Source organism: Artemia sp. Qi Xiang Cuo, chromosome 7, assembly GCF_049724085.1.
Source record: "Artemia sp. Qi Xiang Cuo chromosome 7, ASM4972408v1, whole genome shotgun sequence".
In the NCBI taxonomy this organism is placed as follows: Eukaryota; Metazoa; Arthropoda; class Branchiopoda; order Anostraca; family Artemiidae; genus Artemia; species Artemia sp. Qi Xiang Cuo.
The window spans coordinates 73,958,582-73,974,864 of record NC_142800.1 but is presented as its reverse complement, the minus strand read 5'-3'; the positions used below and the strand labels follow the sequence as shown (position 1 = coordinate 73,974,864).

The window sequence follows — 16,283 nt, the reverse complement described above, 5'->3', positions numbered from 1 at the left end:
AAAGTTTATTTCCACATTAGAATGAAAGAAAATGAAACATAAAAAATGAAAAGCACCACATGGAGAAAAGTAAAACCACAATCCAAAAATAAGCAATTCCTATACTGCTGTCTCCAACATCTCCAGGTATGCTTTATTCGGGAGTTGGTAAGGTATTTTTTGTTTTTCTAATAACTGTCAAAGTAAAGAAAAAGTTTTTAGTAGATTAATGCATATCATTTTATGACAGTCTCTGGTAATGTGCATTTAGCCATCTTACGGAAAGGCCGAGCAGCCGTCGGACATTTTATTTTCAGATTTACAATATATTAGTGAAGGGGAAGTATTATTCCCCACACTGTTCATGACTACACGCCATTGCTCTTGTTTTATTACCTTTTTCTATCTATATATAAATCATTTTTATGTTAGAGTATTTGCAACTGCAAAAAATAAATTTCGACAAAAGAAGCCTATGAGGTTAATTTTCTCTGTGCATCCGATCCCTCATTACAGTTTCAATGTGCAGTCTGATATATCAGCACTGGATTTAAAGCACCCATTTATATAAACTTCAGTTGTTTTCGTCTATGACGTATTCATTTTTATCAGGTTGCTTCCATTAATCCTTTCCTCTCTCCTTCTATCTTTCTATAGTTCTCTTCCCCTCGTGCGCTAGTACCAAAATTTATTGAACCTTATAAAGTTATGCTTTACAGACTTTGGTCATAATTCAGAGAGGAGACTAATGCATCCAATTAATACATTCATATTAGCAAATAACGTCTATTCAGGAGACAATGGTCTTAAAGTAGGAGGTTTGGCCTCCAACTTTGATACAACTAGGAGGTTATTAAATACATCAAAAGAGTTGTATACGTCTCTTGGCCATATAGAAGCACTACAAGAAGAAGAAAAAGCAATTGATCTCAAAATTAGAGCCCTTCAGAAGAACAAAGATCAGGTTCACCGGTAAACATATCTCTTTGATTATGCTAAGGTAGAAGATATGTAACAATTTGCAGTATGCTAGAATGGCGAGTCCTCTGCCGTTATCTGAAGCTTTTTTTTCAGTTTTTGTTATTTATATCTCTCTACAATCTACAGTCACCAGTTATCTCTAAAATACTTTGGGTTTCTAACTCGACTTTTTGAAAGAACAAATATTATATATATATATATATATATATATATATATATATATATATATATATATATATATATATATATATATATATATATATAAAATATATATTTTATATATAAAATACATATAAATTTTATATTATATAAATATATTTATATATATATATATATATATATATATATATATATATATATATATATATATATATTTAAATATATTTCTTTAAAAATATATTAATTTGATTTTGCTAGAAGTACCACGGTTATGCTGCTACAAGGTAAGGTCATTGCGTTTGCACAACTACAATCAATAGAAAATCAATGCAATAAGGAAAACTCAGAGGTTTTATGTGCTATCGATGAATGGGCTTCATTGTATTTGCACAACTACAATAATAAGTAACAATTTCGTTTGTGAATGTGCCTAAGATTATGGGAAACTAATGGGGAGCTATATCTTGTTCTGAGAAAAAAAAAGGCCGCTAACATTATCCAACAAAATTGTGAAGTTGATTATAGAAACTTTAATAAAACTTTGATTTGATTTCATTATCTTTGTCATTCACTCTTAGGATGACTAAGAAAATGATTCCTTTGGAAAAAATATAATCTATATTGACTTTTTGTATTTGTATTTACTATATTGACTTTTTTTATTTGTATTTACTATATTGACTTTTTGTATTTGTATTTATATCTAATTTTGCTTTACAAAAGGTTTTTCTTTCTCTTTAAACCCACTTTTTCTTTCCTTTTTTTGTACTTTTTAATGTTTTTGAACTTTTTAATATTTTTGCACTATCATTCCGTTCTAGCTTACCTTGTGTTAGGAAGTGTAGCACCTATCGGCCGCTTCAAACAATGACTTGGACTTCAAATAAACATCATGTAAAAAAACAGGTCTCCATTGGGGGTTTTCCTGGGGGAACATTTACATGGGGGAGGAGGGAAGGGAATTTCCTGGAATTATTTGAAAAATGGTCAGAAATTGAATAAAACAGCAAGTTTTCTCAACTGAAATTAAGGAGCAACATTAAAGCTTAAAACGATCCAAAATTATTCCGTAATTGAGGGGGCTGTCTCTTCCTCAACCCTTGCTCTTTACGCTAAAGTTTTAGAGTTCTTTAAAAATACTTTTCATTCAAATTCAACAACCCTTGTCTTCGAGCAGCCTTTCTTAAAGATAATCTGACAAAAGCCAAGCTTTAGCGTCAAGAGTGAAGGTTGAGGAAAGGCAAATTTTCTCAGGTTCGTAGCTTTTGATGGGTAAAATTAAACTTAAAATTTTCTATATATTTGGAATGTCTACATAATTTAAATAATGTGGCTTATAATGTACTAGCATTCAAGAAGCATATCATAGGCAGCGCAATAGTGCTGCCTAAGTAAAGAGCGATGTGGGCACAATGTATTATTTATTTATTTTTTGTTCTTTTTTTTTGACCGGGGCAACTCCTTCGTATAGAAGGAGTTGTCGTAGAAACTTAGAAAGGGGCTCATTCGATTGGAAATTGAAAGCGCTCGTGCCCTTTTTAATAGCCGAAAGTGATTTGGGGGTAACTAACCCCCCTCCCTATTAAACAAAGAAGTAGAACAACAGGGAAATTTTTATATAAGACAGTGGAACGCAACTTTAAATGAATGTTTCGACCCCATATCCAAGGGCCGTCTTCAGCAAAACAGACGAAGAGAATAAAAACAATATGAAAGAAACTTACATTAAAATTCACTCATTAAAACTAAAAGGTTTTTTTAACAATGTTTTAAAACAGCCCTAATATCATTACTTCAAGGAAGTTCAACCAGGACTGGTATTCGAAACGAATTGAACAGAGAACAATTCATTCAGATGGAATTAAAATACTTGCAGACAAGATTTTAAAGCTAATCTCGCCTTCTTGGCAGCTAACCTAGATGGTCTATTCGTAATAGGTTGACTGGAGTTATTTACTGGTTTTTTAATATAATTAGTTAAATCATTTTTAATTAGATTTGTGTATAGGGCATTAAGTGAATATTCCCCCAAATCTCTATTTAAAGAAATATTACTATTTATTTTGATTTTAATTTCAATTGCCTCACGAACAACCTGTTTTATGCCTAAATCATTGCTAATAAGGCAAGTTTCTTCAAAAAGCATTTTATGACTAGGGTTATCATATATGTGACTGCTTAAAGCCAAATCGAAGGAAATATTTGTACTATTAGAATTTAAAGCTTTAGTTATGTCATCTTTGTGTTGTTGCAGGCGTTTTTCTATAATTTGATTGGTTCTAACAACATAAAAATTGCCACAGTCACATGGTATTTGGTAAACCCCTCTTTGGCGAGTAACTGGGGTTATATCTTTACCAGAATTTAAGAAATTCATGATTTTAAAATTATTTGTAAATACGACATAAAAATTATTTTGTGTGCAAACTTTTTTTAAACTTGTTTTTTAAAATTATAACCGAACTAAAGAATCTAAAACAAAATGGCAAAATCACCCCACAATTATATTATGAATTTCTCCCCCGAGGTAGCTTTTGCCCAAAGTTTTACGGTTTACCGAAATTACACAAGCAAGGTATTCCCTTAAGGCCAATTGTAGCATGTACGAAAGCCCCTTCTTCCAATATTGGAAAGTGGTTATGTACAGCCTTCAAACCGTTACTTTATTCCCAAAAATCGTACATATGTAATTCGGTAGATTTAGTAGAAAAACTTAAAAGTGCAAGCATTTCAGAAAATACAATGGTAAGTAGTTTTGACATAGTTTCTATGTACACAAATATTGATGTAGCAATATCTGAGCAGTTATTAAAATAAAATAGAAGAAAATTATCATTTAATTGAAGATTCCACAACAGGAATAGACTGTGAGGTTTTAATGTCCCTAGTCGAAATTTGTAATAAGTATTCAATGTATTTTCAGTTCTGTACTTCTTTTTAATCAACAAAAAAATGGTCTCCCTATGGGAGCACCGCTATCCAGGTTATTAGCGAACATTTATGTAGAACATCTTGAAAATTGGGCCTTAAATTCATATTTTTAAAACATGTCTATTAGGGGCGTTATATGGATGATGTAATATCGCTCTGGAATTATGGGGAAAATGAACTTAGGGGCTTTCTAGATCACCTTAATACATGTGACCGAAATTTACAATTTACCTTAGAAATTGAAAATGCAAATAAATTACCGTTTCTGGATGTTTTAATTATTTGCGACATTGATAAACTGAATTTTACAATTTACAGAAAACCCACACAAAATAACAAATATCGACATTTTAAATCCAATCAACCCCCACAAGTTAAAAGAGGTGTTGTTACATCTCTTGTTGACCGTGCCTTAAACATTTGCTCTGAATCTTACATCGCAGATGAACTAAATTTTATTAGAGACATACTTTTTGGAAACGGTTATCCTATTGTCTTTATTAACAATACAATTAGCCGAAGATTGGCAAGACACTCCCGTAAAGTTAAAGTACCAAGGACACCAAAATTAAAACACATTTAGCCCTCTTAATCTATTTTAGGTCTATTCATACCTGAAAATCCGGGTTTCTTACGAGTTTTTGTTTAGCTGCTATTAGCATTTTTAGTTTGAATAAATTCGCAAAACAGTGTTGTCAATAATAAAACAACGATAAACTTCGGAGCTGAATAATATTAGCGAAAACTATTTCCTACGAATCCGACACTGTTTTTCATTTGTGAAAATTCAAATTTACAAAATCTGTTGATTGTTATATATATATTAGTGAAAATACATTTTGTGAAAAAATATGACCTCAAGTTCCGAAAGTGACTATTCTGATGTGTCAGAAAATATTTTGATGATGACCAAGCGCTAGATGGTATGCAAGATACCATTTCAGGATACTTGTTCCAGCTAGACCCCGACGCCGCGCCGGCGGATCGACCAAACGCCGCCGACGAGAGGCCTGGCGCCACCGAAGTGTCGTAACGCCAACGGCGCGCCGCAGGCACACCGCTGCCGACAGAGGCGGCGGCGTTCGGTCGATTTCAAATTAATTTTGCGGCAATTCTTTATTGCGTCAACCGCAAATTCGGAGTTTTTCCTTCTTGTGTGGTTTAGTATTTCGATTTTCCTGATTAGAAATCAAGCAGGGCTTCCACTATCCCCGAATTTTCGGGTATTTCCCCGAAAATCTATGCGTCACCCCGAAAAAAAATTTGGTTCCCCGAATCCCCCAAAACCACGCATTCACGGTGCCACCCCTAGCGATTTATCACCAGGGACTTTCCCTGCCAAATATTACTTGGCATACCATAATTATTCACTACTCTCTTGTTCATTAATTTTCGTCTCTTTTGTTACTTTGCATAAAAAATAGACAGATGCAATTGCAAATATTGCAATATACACAGTTCTTCATATGTTGACAAAAAACAGGATCTTTATGAAATGAGTTCAAATCATTTCGAATGCAGTTTCCCAATTGCTATTTCTTACATCGTTTGTAGTCAAGAATTTTATTTTCAAGTTGAATCCCAAAAAAAAACATTCTATTGTGACAAATTTAGCTATAGACTAAGCTATGAACAAGTTTTAGGAATTAAATATTTAACTGGAATTTACCTAAAAAATATGATTCAAAAATAAATTGTAAATTATTGCCTATAGGAGGGGGGATAGGGGGCTATCATTTTTAAATGATAATACCTCATTTTTTTATTGAAAGCGGGGATGCCAAAACGTTAATTATTTTTTTCATTTAAAATGGAGACAGAAGAAAATGATATCAAATTCCCTAGGAAACCATTGAAATATTGTGATAGACCCAAGGCCCCCCATTAGGACTTGTTCATTGTCTTGGGTATTTTGCAATTTCTCATAGGGTACTGGCCTAATTTGGCTTTTGTGTGTGCTCCCTTTTAATTGTATTCTTTGAATCTTATTGAATGCCACGGCAAATCTATGACTCAGTTTTCCAATAATTTGAGGTATATCTGAGTAATTTTGACATTTTTGTTGTTGTCTTTGTACCCCATTACTCATACCCTCAATTTTTTTCAAGGAACACTAAGCTTTTTAACGTTATTTTGTTTGTTTGTTTGAACCATATAGTGACCTAGTTAATTATTAATTAACTTATTTTTCTAATGAAATCTGAGACAGAATCCTATGAATGTGGTATCCAGAGGGGGGGGGGAAGTATTACATTTATATGTTAATTTGTAAAAATTTTTTTTATTGAAAGCAGGGATCTCCAAATTTTTTTTTTTCTAATTTAAAGCAGAGATGGTATTTTATCAAAGTGGGATCCAGAGAGGGGGGGGGGGAGTAGTGAGCTATAATATTTAAATCATAATACCTCGATTTTTTTTAAATAAGGGGTGCGAATAAGTTAAATATTTTTGTTATTTAAAGCACAGACGGTATCCTATCAAGATAGTATCCAGAGGGGGGGGGGTATAGGGAGCTATTATATTTAAGTGATAGTACCTTGATAGTACCTGTTTTTAATACAAGATATCTTTTTAAGAATCCAAAAGAGAAAAAAAAAAAAACAATCAATATCAAAGTCACCCATTTCAACTGTTTTAATTGTGATAGGCAAAGGGCATTATAAAAAAATTAAGCTTCTAAGTTCAAAGCTATATTCAAAGTTTTCTGATTAGCCTAATTTAATATTAAGATGGTCTGACCTAAAAAATAAGACACACGTATAGTCAGAACTCCATTGCAAATCCATATATAGCTAAATTTATCAAGACTCCCCCCCCCTCCCTCCTTCCATAATGGTGAAAAATATACCCCGAATTATAAAGCAACACCGTATTTTTGGTATATAGCCTAGACTTCAGTTTCCAACAAAATTTAGTGTTTCATCACAATTCAAAGTAATGATTATTTTTCATGATCTTTTATAATTAAATAATCACTTTACAGTGACTATTAATTTTGAGCCATGAAGGGGCTAGAAGGCTCAGAACAGCCCATAGAAACCTAGTAACCCTATGCTCAAAAAGTTGCTTTTTTAAATAACTGGCTAAGGAGAAAAATATGTCATATGTAGCTGACTAATGATTGAAGCTGACTTAGGCTATATATTTCAATATTAGGGGGGGGGGGGGGTAAAGCATAGGCTCGTGGTATCAACTTCAGAGTCTAATAACCATAATAATTTATTTATTATGAAGTAACTAAGTAAGAGTCTTTTATTCAGGCTCATCACTAAACAAAATATAACCCAGTTGTGCTGATGATTTGTATCTGGTAATTATGTCAGCGATTCCAATCCTCAAAATGTAAATGGGGCAAAAATAACCAGTTAGCCATGATAAAATAAAAAGTAGCAAAATAGAAATAAGAAGGTATTTTTCACAGTCTAACTGAGGCAACTGCTCCCCCCTCAAATAATTGGCACCCCAAAATTATGTGGCCTAATGCTGAATTAGAATAAACAGTGTACAATGGCAAGTACAAACAATACAATAATATATTGTATATGATTCATAAATACAATAATATATATTACATAATAACAATGACAGATAAAGATCTAATAGTATTGCTTTATTTAATCAACATTTGTCATTCAGAGAAGCCATGACTCTCGAATTTTGTTCTTAATATAATTCCTGTTTTGTTCCACTAAATTTTTTTTTGGTACTGTTCTAATATATAGGCAACATGCAAGAATGCAACTAGAGAAAAGCCAAGAACAGATAACATTACCCAGTAATTTCCTATCTTATGCTCTATAAACAAGGGGTTTCTCACTCCAGGAACTATATTCAAGCTTTAGTTTTTTGGTGTTTAGGAGGAAAAAAGGTACCTAGGTTAGTTTAGGTTATGTATTTATTATATGCTATGCTTTACCCCCACCCCCCTAATGTGCAAATATACAGCCAAAATTTGTTTCTAAACTATTATATTTTTATCCTATTTTGTTTATTTCTCTAGCATTAACCAAACTTCGCTTCTCGCATGTTCCCCAGATATTAGAAGAGTATGTTTTTTTCCTGTATTGCTTTAGTATAACAATGTGGTATTCATTTTATAAATAAAGACCCATAATTTTTTGAAGGCCTATAGGAGATATGATCTGAAAATTCCGTTCAGGAGGTTTATTGCTGCTAGTCTGTCTTTGAGTAATTTATGCTCATATGTCAGCCCTAAAACTTAGCTGCGCTTGCATCAGATCATAGACAGGCAGACCTTTATGTCACTTGTTCACCTGCAAATCCAGGCAACTTGTTGGGTCAACCAATTTTGAATGAATTTTGTGTTAGTGTAACTGTCTGAGCTTATAAACTGGGTTGCCTGTCTAAGACTTTAGGCAGGTAGACCTTATGCCACTTGTTTGCACACAAGGCCAGGCAACTTTTCAGTCAACCAATTTTGAAGGCCTATAGGATATATGTTCTGAAAATTCAATCGATTATTATTATTGTTGCTGGTTTGCCTGTGAGTCCAGGCAATTTGATGTTCATATGTTAGTCCTAAAACTCAGCTGCCCTGAGCTGCCTGAGACTAGAGGCAGTCAGAACGTATGTCACTTGTTCACCTGCAAATCCAGGCAACTTGTTGGTTCAACCAATTTTGAATCAATTTTGTGTTAGTGTAACTGTCTGAGCTTATAAACTGGGTTGCCTGTCTAAGACTTTAGGCAGGTAGACCCTATGCCACTTGTTTGCACACAAGGCCAGGCGACTTTTCAGTCAACCAATTTTCAATTAATTCTGTTTTAGTGTAACTGTCTTAGCTTATAGATTGGGTTTTCTAACTGAGGACTGCAAATCCAGGTGACTTAGTGGTCATGTTAATCCTAAAACTTGGTCAAAACGCCTTAGACTCTAGGCGGACAGGCCTACTTGGAAAGTCTACTTGAATTACAATAGAGATGACTAAGATTTTTGGGCTGACTCACAACAGACAATGTCTATGGAACTTGCTGATGAAGAAGCATCCTAAGCCTAATTTTCCTGGCCACATAAATTCTCAGGTAGGTTGACTAAGTTTTAGGTTTGATATGTGACCACCAAGTTGCCTGAACTGCAATTGGAACTATGAAAAGCCATCTGTATGACTTCGTTGTTTTCTCTATGTATCAGTGGGGTAATGTTATTTATTTTGTATGACATTTTAGTGGATCATATATTAAATGAGAAAACCAAAAAGCTTTCTGTATAACTTTATTCATGTTTCTTTATAATAATTTGATGTTTAAAAAGTCATACAGAAGACTTTATATCATTCTCTATGTTTAAAGGAAACACAATATTGCCTATTGTTTCGATTTTATAGTGCTTTGTATATAAGAGTAAATGACAATATTTGTTGCTTAGAGTATAAAGAACCAATGACTTTAATAGGCCTAGTCAAACAGTGCTCACCCAAGTAATTTGTATTTCTAATATAAAAAAAGCATGAAAGGTATATGCTACTATTATATAGTAACTATGAGGTAGATTTATATCAAAATATTCAAGCAAATCACACAGCCTACTAGGTTTCTTACCTTAGCCTACATAAGGTAGGCTATCAGTGGAAGTCATTAGGTCTGCAAAACTACCAATAGGGTAGCCTATATATTGATACTTTCTTTTAGAATCATTAATGTTAACCTTTACACTGCTTCATGGTTAAAAGATCCTGGAATGCCAAAAATCCTAGTAACATCAAGACTAGGTCTAGTCTAGCCAAGCTCTTTTCAAGAAGCATTCCTTAAAAGTATTTTTCAAAGAAAAGAGCTTTGCTGAGCTAGGTTCCGATTTCTGTTTTACCAGAACATACAAGAAAACAACACTTTCTAAGGCTATATGCTGATTTATTTATTTTTTGGTCATTTTCTGCTGTTTAACAGCGAACATTCTTTATTTTTGAAATTGGCCACGAACTTTCGTATTGGAATACATTATGTAAACAGGCGATGTTTTTCCTTAAAAAATGAATTATCGGTTTTTCACACTAATTTAAGACGTATATGGCTGTGTAAGTTTGCACTTGACCAATTTAATGAATTAGTTTTCATTTAAGGTGTCCTTGGTACTTTAAGGGTCTTTTGCAATGTGAAGTTCCCGTCAAGCCCTCAAATATAATTTACCTTCCATATATTCCAAAAGTCACTACAAGTTTAAAAAAAGTTTGCACACAAAATAATTTTTAGGTCGTATTTACAAATAATTTTAAAATCATGAATTTCTTAAATTCTGGTAAAGATATAACCCCAGTTACTCGCCAAAGAGGGGTTTATCAAATATCATGTGACTGTGGTCATTTTTATGTAGGTACAACCCATCAAAATTTAGAGAAACGCCTGCAACAACACAAAGATGACATAACTAAAGCTTTAAATTCTAATAGTACAAATATTTCCCTCGATTCGGCTTTAAGCAGTCACATATATGATAACCCTAGTCATAAAATGCTTTTTGAAGAAACTTGCCTTATTAGCAATGATTTAGGCATAAAACAGGTTGTTCGTGAGGCAATTGAAATCAAAATAAATAGTAATATTTCTTTAAATAGAGATTTGGGGGAATATTCACTTAATGCCCTATACACAAATCTAATTAAAAATGATTTAACTAATTATATTAAAAAACCAGTAAATAACTCCAGTCAACCTATTACGAATAGACCATCTAGGTTAGCTGCCAAGAAGGCGAGATTAGCTTTAAAATCTTGTCTGTAAGTATTTTAATTCCATCTGAATGAATTGTTCTCTGTCCATTTCGTTTGGAATACCAGTCCTGGTTGAACTTCCTTGAAGTAATGATATTAGGGCTGTTTTAAAACATTTTTTTTTAAACCATTTTTTATCTTTAATGAATGAATTTTAATGTAAGTTTCTTTCATATTGTTTTTATTCTCTTCGTCTGTTTTTCTGAGGACGGCCCTTGGATATAGGGTCGAAATATTCATTTAAAGTTGCGTTCCACTGTCTTATATAAAAATTTCCCTGTTGTTCTACTTATTTGTTTATTATGGAAAGGCAGTGTGGTCTTCGTCGCTATTTGAACCCCCCTCCCACGCCCACTATTTCTCCAAACACATTCATTCAAAATTTTGAGATAGCTATTTTGTTCAACGTAGTTGAAAGATTCAGAAATAATGTCTTTGAGGATGCCAACCCCAACCACCCCCCCCCCCACAGCCCTCAGGACAAGGGTTGTAAGTTATGCCCTGGGGGCATATAAGGTAGGCTATATTTAGAAAGGGTGATCGTATTCACCCTTGCTAATCAGTAGTTTTAGTGCCCTTTTTGTGATTCAGAATGATCGGAGGGTGGATACCCCCCCCCCCCCCCACACACATCTTGTATTTTCCCGAATTACATCTGATAAAAATTTTGAGATGGCCATTTTGTTCGGCACTTCGAAAAGAGCCCAATCGATTGAAAATTAAAAGGGCTAGTTCATTTTTTAATAGTCAAAAGGGAGTGAAGGGCAACTAACCCCCCTCCCACGCCCACCATTTCCCCAAACACATCCAGTCAAAATTTTGAGATAGCCATTTTGTTCAACGTAATTGAAAGGTCCGGAAATTTTGTCTTGGAGTATGACAAACCCCCCACAGCTCTCAGGGCAAGGGTTATAAGTTATGCCCTGGGGACATAAGGTATATATAGAAGAGGGTGATTGTAAAAACTCCGGGATGGGCTCATCTGATTGGTAATCAGAAGTTCTAGTGCCCTTCTTAAGATTCAGAATGATCGGAGGGTGGATACCCCCCCCCCCACCCACACGTCGTATTTTTCCGAAATACATCTGATAGAAATTTTGAAATGTCCTTCAAAATTTCAGTGTCCTTTTTTATAGTCTTTTTTATAGTTTCAAAATAGGGCCAGTGTCCTTTTTAATAGTCGAAAGTGATTGGAGGGAAACTAACCCCCCTCCCACGCCCACCATTTCTCCAAACATTTCCAACGGAAATTTTAAGATAGCTACTTTGTTCAACCTAATTGAAAGCTCCGGAAAATATGTCTTTGAGGATGACTACCCCCCATAGCCCTCAGGGCAAGAATTGTAAGTTATGTCCTGGAGGAATAAAAGGTTTTTATAGAAAGGATTATCGTAAAAACTTCGGAGGAGGATCATTGGATTCGTAATCAGAAGTTCTAGAACTCTATTTAAGATTCAGAGTGATTGGAGGGTGGATATCCCCCACACCTCGTATTTTCCTGAAGTTCATCTAATAGGAATTTTGTGATGGCCATTTGTTGTCGTAGAAACTTCGAAAACAGCTCATTGGATTGAAAATTGAAAGGGTCAGTGCCCTTATTAATAGTTGTAAGTGATTGGAGGGAACTAACCCTCAGGGCAAGAGTTGTAAGTTTATATAACTAACCCTCCCACGACCACCATTTCCCCAAACACATCCAATCAAAATTTTGAGATAGTCATTTTGTTCAAAGTAATTGAAAGAACCGGAAAATATGTCTTTGAGGATGCTAACCCACCACCCTCCCCCCCCCCCCACACACACTGACAGCCCTCAGGGCAAGGGTTGTAAGTTATTCCCTGGGGGCATATAAGGTATATAGAAAGAGTGTGATCGTATGAAGTTCGGAGACGGCTCGTTGGATTGGTAAGCAAAAGTTTTAGTGCCCTTTTTAAGATTCAGAGTGATTGGAGAGTTGTAACCCCCCCCCCCCCAAACACACACACACCTCGTATTTCCCGAAATGCGTCTGATAGAAATTTTGAGATGGCCATTTGTTGCCGTAGAAGCTTCAAAAACAGCTCATTTCATGCGAAATTGAAAGTGTTTGAAATGGTTTTCACATTTCTTACTTTCATGAATGAAAAATTATCAAAACCTTAAGGATGAAATGTCGGTATATGTCAATTAAACTGACAATCCACGGTCATTTGTTTGATTGTTATTTTCTGTAAAGCGTAAATTGTATTTTGGTCTTGAGAAGGCACAGGGGTCATCAGCCCTGCTCATGTTAATTTTTGCTCGGTTTGAGTCTATTTATTGTAATTTCTGTTCGTTTTGGGTTTTATTTATTTACTGATAGTGATTTGTGGTAGTTTTACGCTTGGAAGATTATTTGACTTTATTTTTGCTCATTTTTGGCTTAATGGAGCTCTTTACTTTTCTTTGAAAAACGTATCTTGTTGAAAAAGTTTTTAAAATTAATACTATTAAAAAGTTCACACAATTGAGATTTTGAAAATGTGTAATTTGTATATATTTAAATTGTTGGGGCCCTTGCCCATTTATTATCAGATAAATGTCCCTTTTCTCTTGTACATAAATTTGCCTACGATATAATTTTATTTATCATTTGAAGAGACTAGCCTGTTTTCAATTTTATAATTTTGCAAGAGGAAAGAAATTGTTTCGTATTGAAGTTCTATTTTTATCTTTTCATGGGCTAGCTAAATCTTGCCATTGAAATTTAATTTATGGGCAAAGCAAATTCAGAAATGGGCCAATAAAATCAATGTAAATAATATTTTCATCTGATATAATGGTTTCAGAGTTTAAGTAATTAATGTACCAGTACCCCCCCCCCTCCCCATTTCCTCCAAAATAAATAAAAGTTTGTGTTCTGGCGCTAGGTATCACGTCTATAAAAGTGCCACTGAAAACTTGATGCCAGTAACAGGTACTAGGTAGTAAGAATACAAGAAAAGGTATGAAAAAAGCAAAAATAAGTTGCTAGTTAAGTCTTAATAATTCTTACCACCTCTCCCCTCCCCCCACCTACAGTCCAAAATCCAGATTCGGATTATTGTTGCTTCTGAACCATGGTGAATAGGGAGGTTGAAAGGCGAAAAATGTAAAACAAGTGAATCACATTGAAAATATAGAAATTTAAGGGATGGATCAGATATATTGGAAAATTGTTTATCGAATGGAGAGAATCGTCCTCTCCTCCCATCAAAAACCAACAATATGGTGCTTTTCTGGTAAATAAAGTAGTTTTTATTTCCACTCCCCCCTCCCCAGAAAAATGTTGCAGAGCAACTTTGGCTAATGATATGTATACAGCAAATTCTTACATTGTCCAACTTCTTACTATCAGCATTTGTTGCTTCTATGCCAGTGGCTGTTTCGTCTGTTGCTGTTGCTGTTCTATGCATGTTGCTGTTTCGAAAAAAAGGAATAGAAAATTTGGCTGTTGCAGCTTCAAATGTGCTATTTTACACCCAATAAGTTTTACACAAGAATGGAAAAAGAGAGCCGGTACCAGGTGCATTAGCCTAGACTATCCTAAGATAACATAATATTTTATGGATTTAACCCCTAAATATTTTGTGATCAATATAATATTTTGAATCAAGTAATCAGAATCTAAAAAAAAATAATAATCTACTTACTTTCAGAAGAGTTATGTCACAAGAAACTTGACCGTTAATTTTAGAAGCCAGGTTGTGTTCAAATTTGATTATTGGAATTAGAAGTACCCTGAAATTTGGGAAAGTTTTGGATTTCGGGAGGGGGCGAGGTCCCTCTTGTATACGATCCTGGATATATTCGATACATCGATATTATTAGGCCATTTCTCCATCGAAAAGATAACTTAAATAATATTTGCTGTTATAACTTTGCAGATAGTATCGAATAATGATTTGGTAGATAATGTTATATAAAACTTGCTGCAAGCTTGCAGACAGGAACGTGCGTATGTGAGGAGGCTTGGGGTCCAACCGCCCCAAGATCCTAAATTTCTTGAATTTCTGGGCACTGTGTATTCAAATTATCAAGTAAAATTTGTCATTTCATCGTCCCCCCTCCCTACCGAAGAAATTTTTATAATCCCACTCGTGAAATAAAAGATAAAATTATGCTCCTTTTGAATTTATCTAGTTTTGCCGTTTAATGATGCACTGTCAATCTTATTAAGCTCTTATTAAAGACAGAACTGTTAAAGTTTCTAAAGTACTTAATTTTTTTAAGCACTTAAGTTTATTTTCTGGTCAGTTTCCCTAACTCTTTGAATATATCCTTTTCTTTATGGGTACGATATTTTATTACCAATATGCATTTTTATTGTGTCTGCATTTATTTTATTTGTAAATTAATTTGTCTTTTATTTTTCTAGTTTTTAATTAAGCTCTGTAAGCTTTGTGTTTGTCTTGCTTAAGGTTGAAAATTGTCGACAATCGACAAAAATAAAAAAAATGTCGGTGATTTGAGGAATTCGCATTCAAATTACCAAGCAAACTGTATATATATATATATATATATATATATATATATATATATATATATATATATATATATATATATATATATATATATATATATATATATATCGGTGAGTTGAGGAATTCGCATTCAAATTACCAAGCAAACTGTATTTTATTTATCTTGAGCAGTCAGATTAAGTTCTTACTTAAGAATTTAAATTTGAACCGAAGAACTTTAATTTAAGCTTCTTAAGAACTTGAATTTCTCTTTTTATTAATTTTGCTTACTGTTTGGATGTACCCTTTCTATTTTTTAACGCAATAGTTTTATTGCAAGTGTGAACTTTATTACCTTTATTTTTTATTTATTCTTATATTTTTTTTTTTTTTTTTTTTTTTAGGCAGTTGATGTATTACGTTAAACGGGTTGTTGATGTTGGTGTCGGGCTACCAGATGAAGTGGAAAAATGCGTAAAAAGTGCTAAAATGGTTGATGCTCAAACTGAAACTCGTTTGAGTTTCGCGGTAAAACATGTTTAATCTTGAAAAAGCCTAGAAATCTGATCATATTTCCAAGATTTTAGAAGCCAGTGGACCTATAAATTTGAGCCAATTTTTTGTTTTGTTCTTGTATTTCCTGTACTCTGAAGTGTATACCTTCCTTGTGAAATGGAATACAGTGTTTATTCAGTTGAAACAGTGTCTCATTGTGTTTTTTCTTTTCTTGGTACAAATGGTACAAAAAAAGCTTGTTATATTAAGTATTAATTCTTTTTTTGCTGAATACCGATATGTATCCAGTAATGTAGTGTATTTTTTTCTTTTTTTCTTTTTTTTGTTTCTTTCACTTTTTTGGCTTTTCTGATAATAACAAAAGAAAGTGAAAAGCAGTCTGTGGTTTATTCAACGTTGCAATTTTTAAAACGCCATATACTTCATAGTGTTAAAGCACCATTTTCCGGAATAATGAAAAATGTCGTTTATACATTTAACTGAATACCAAAAGTTGCTTTAATTAGGCTGGAAAAACTAATAAAATAGAAGAA

General features: G+C 33.6%; 1 protein-coding gene across 1 annotated transcript in view; it reads left to right on the top strand.

Annotated features, from left to right (window-relative positions):
• The window catches only part of LOC148950672 (uncharacterized), a 122,265-nt gene extending 106,331 nt beyond the window's left edge, over positions 1-15,934 (top strand). The window contains exons 8-9 of the mRNA XM_089091700.1: positions 699-951; positions 15,639-15,934. Coding sequence (XP_088947826.1) covers positions 699-951; positions 15,639-15,777 — 392 coding nt within the window. The 3' untranslated portion in view covers positions 15,778-15,934. The remainder of the gene's footprint in view (positions 1-698; positions 952-15,638) is intronic.
• Positions 15,935-16,283: the final 349 nt, after the last annotated feature.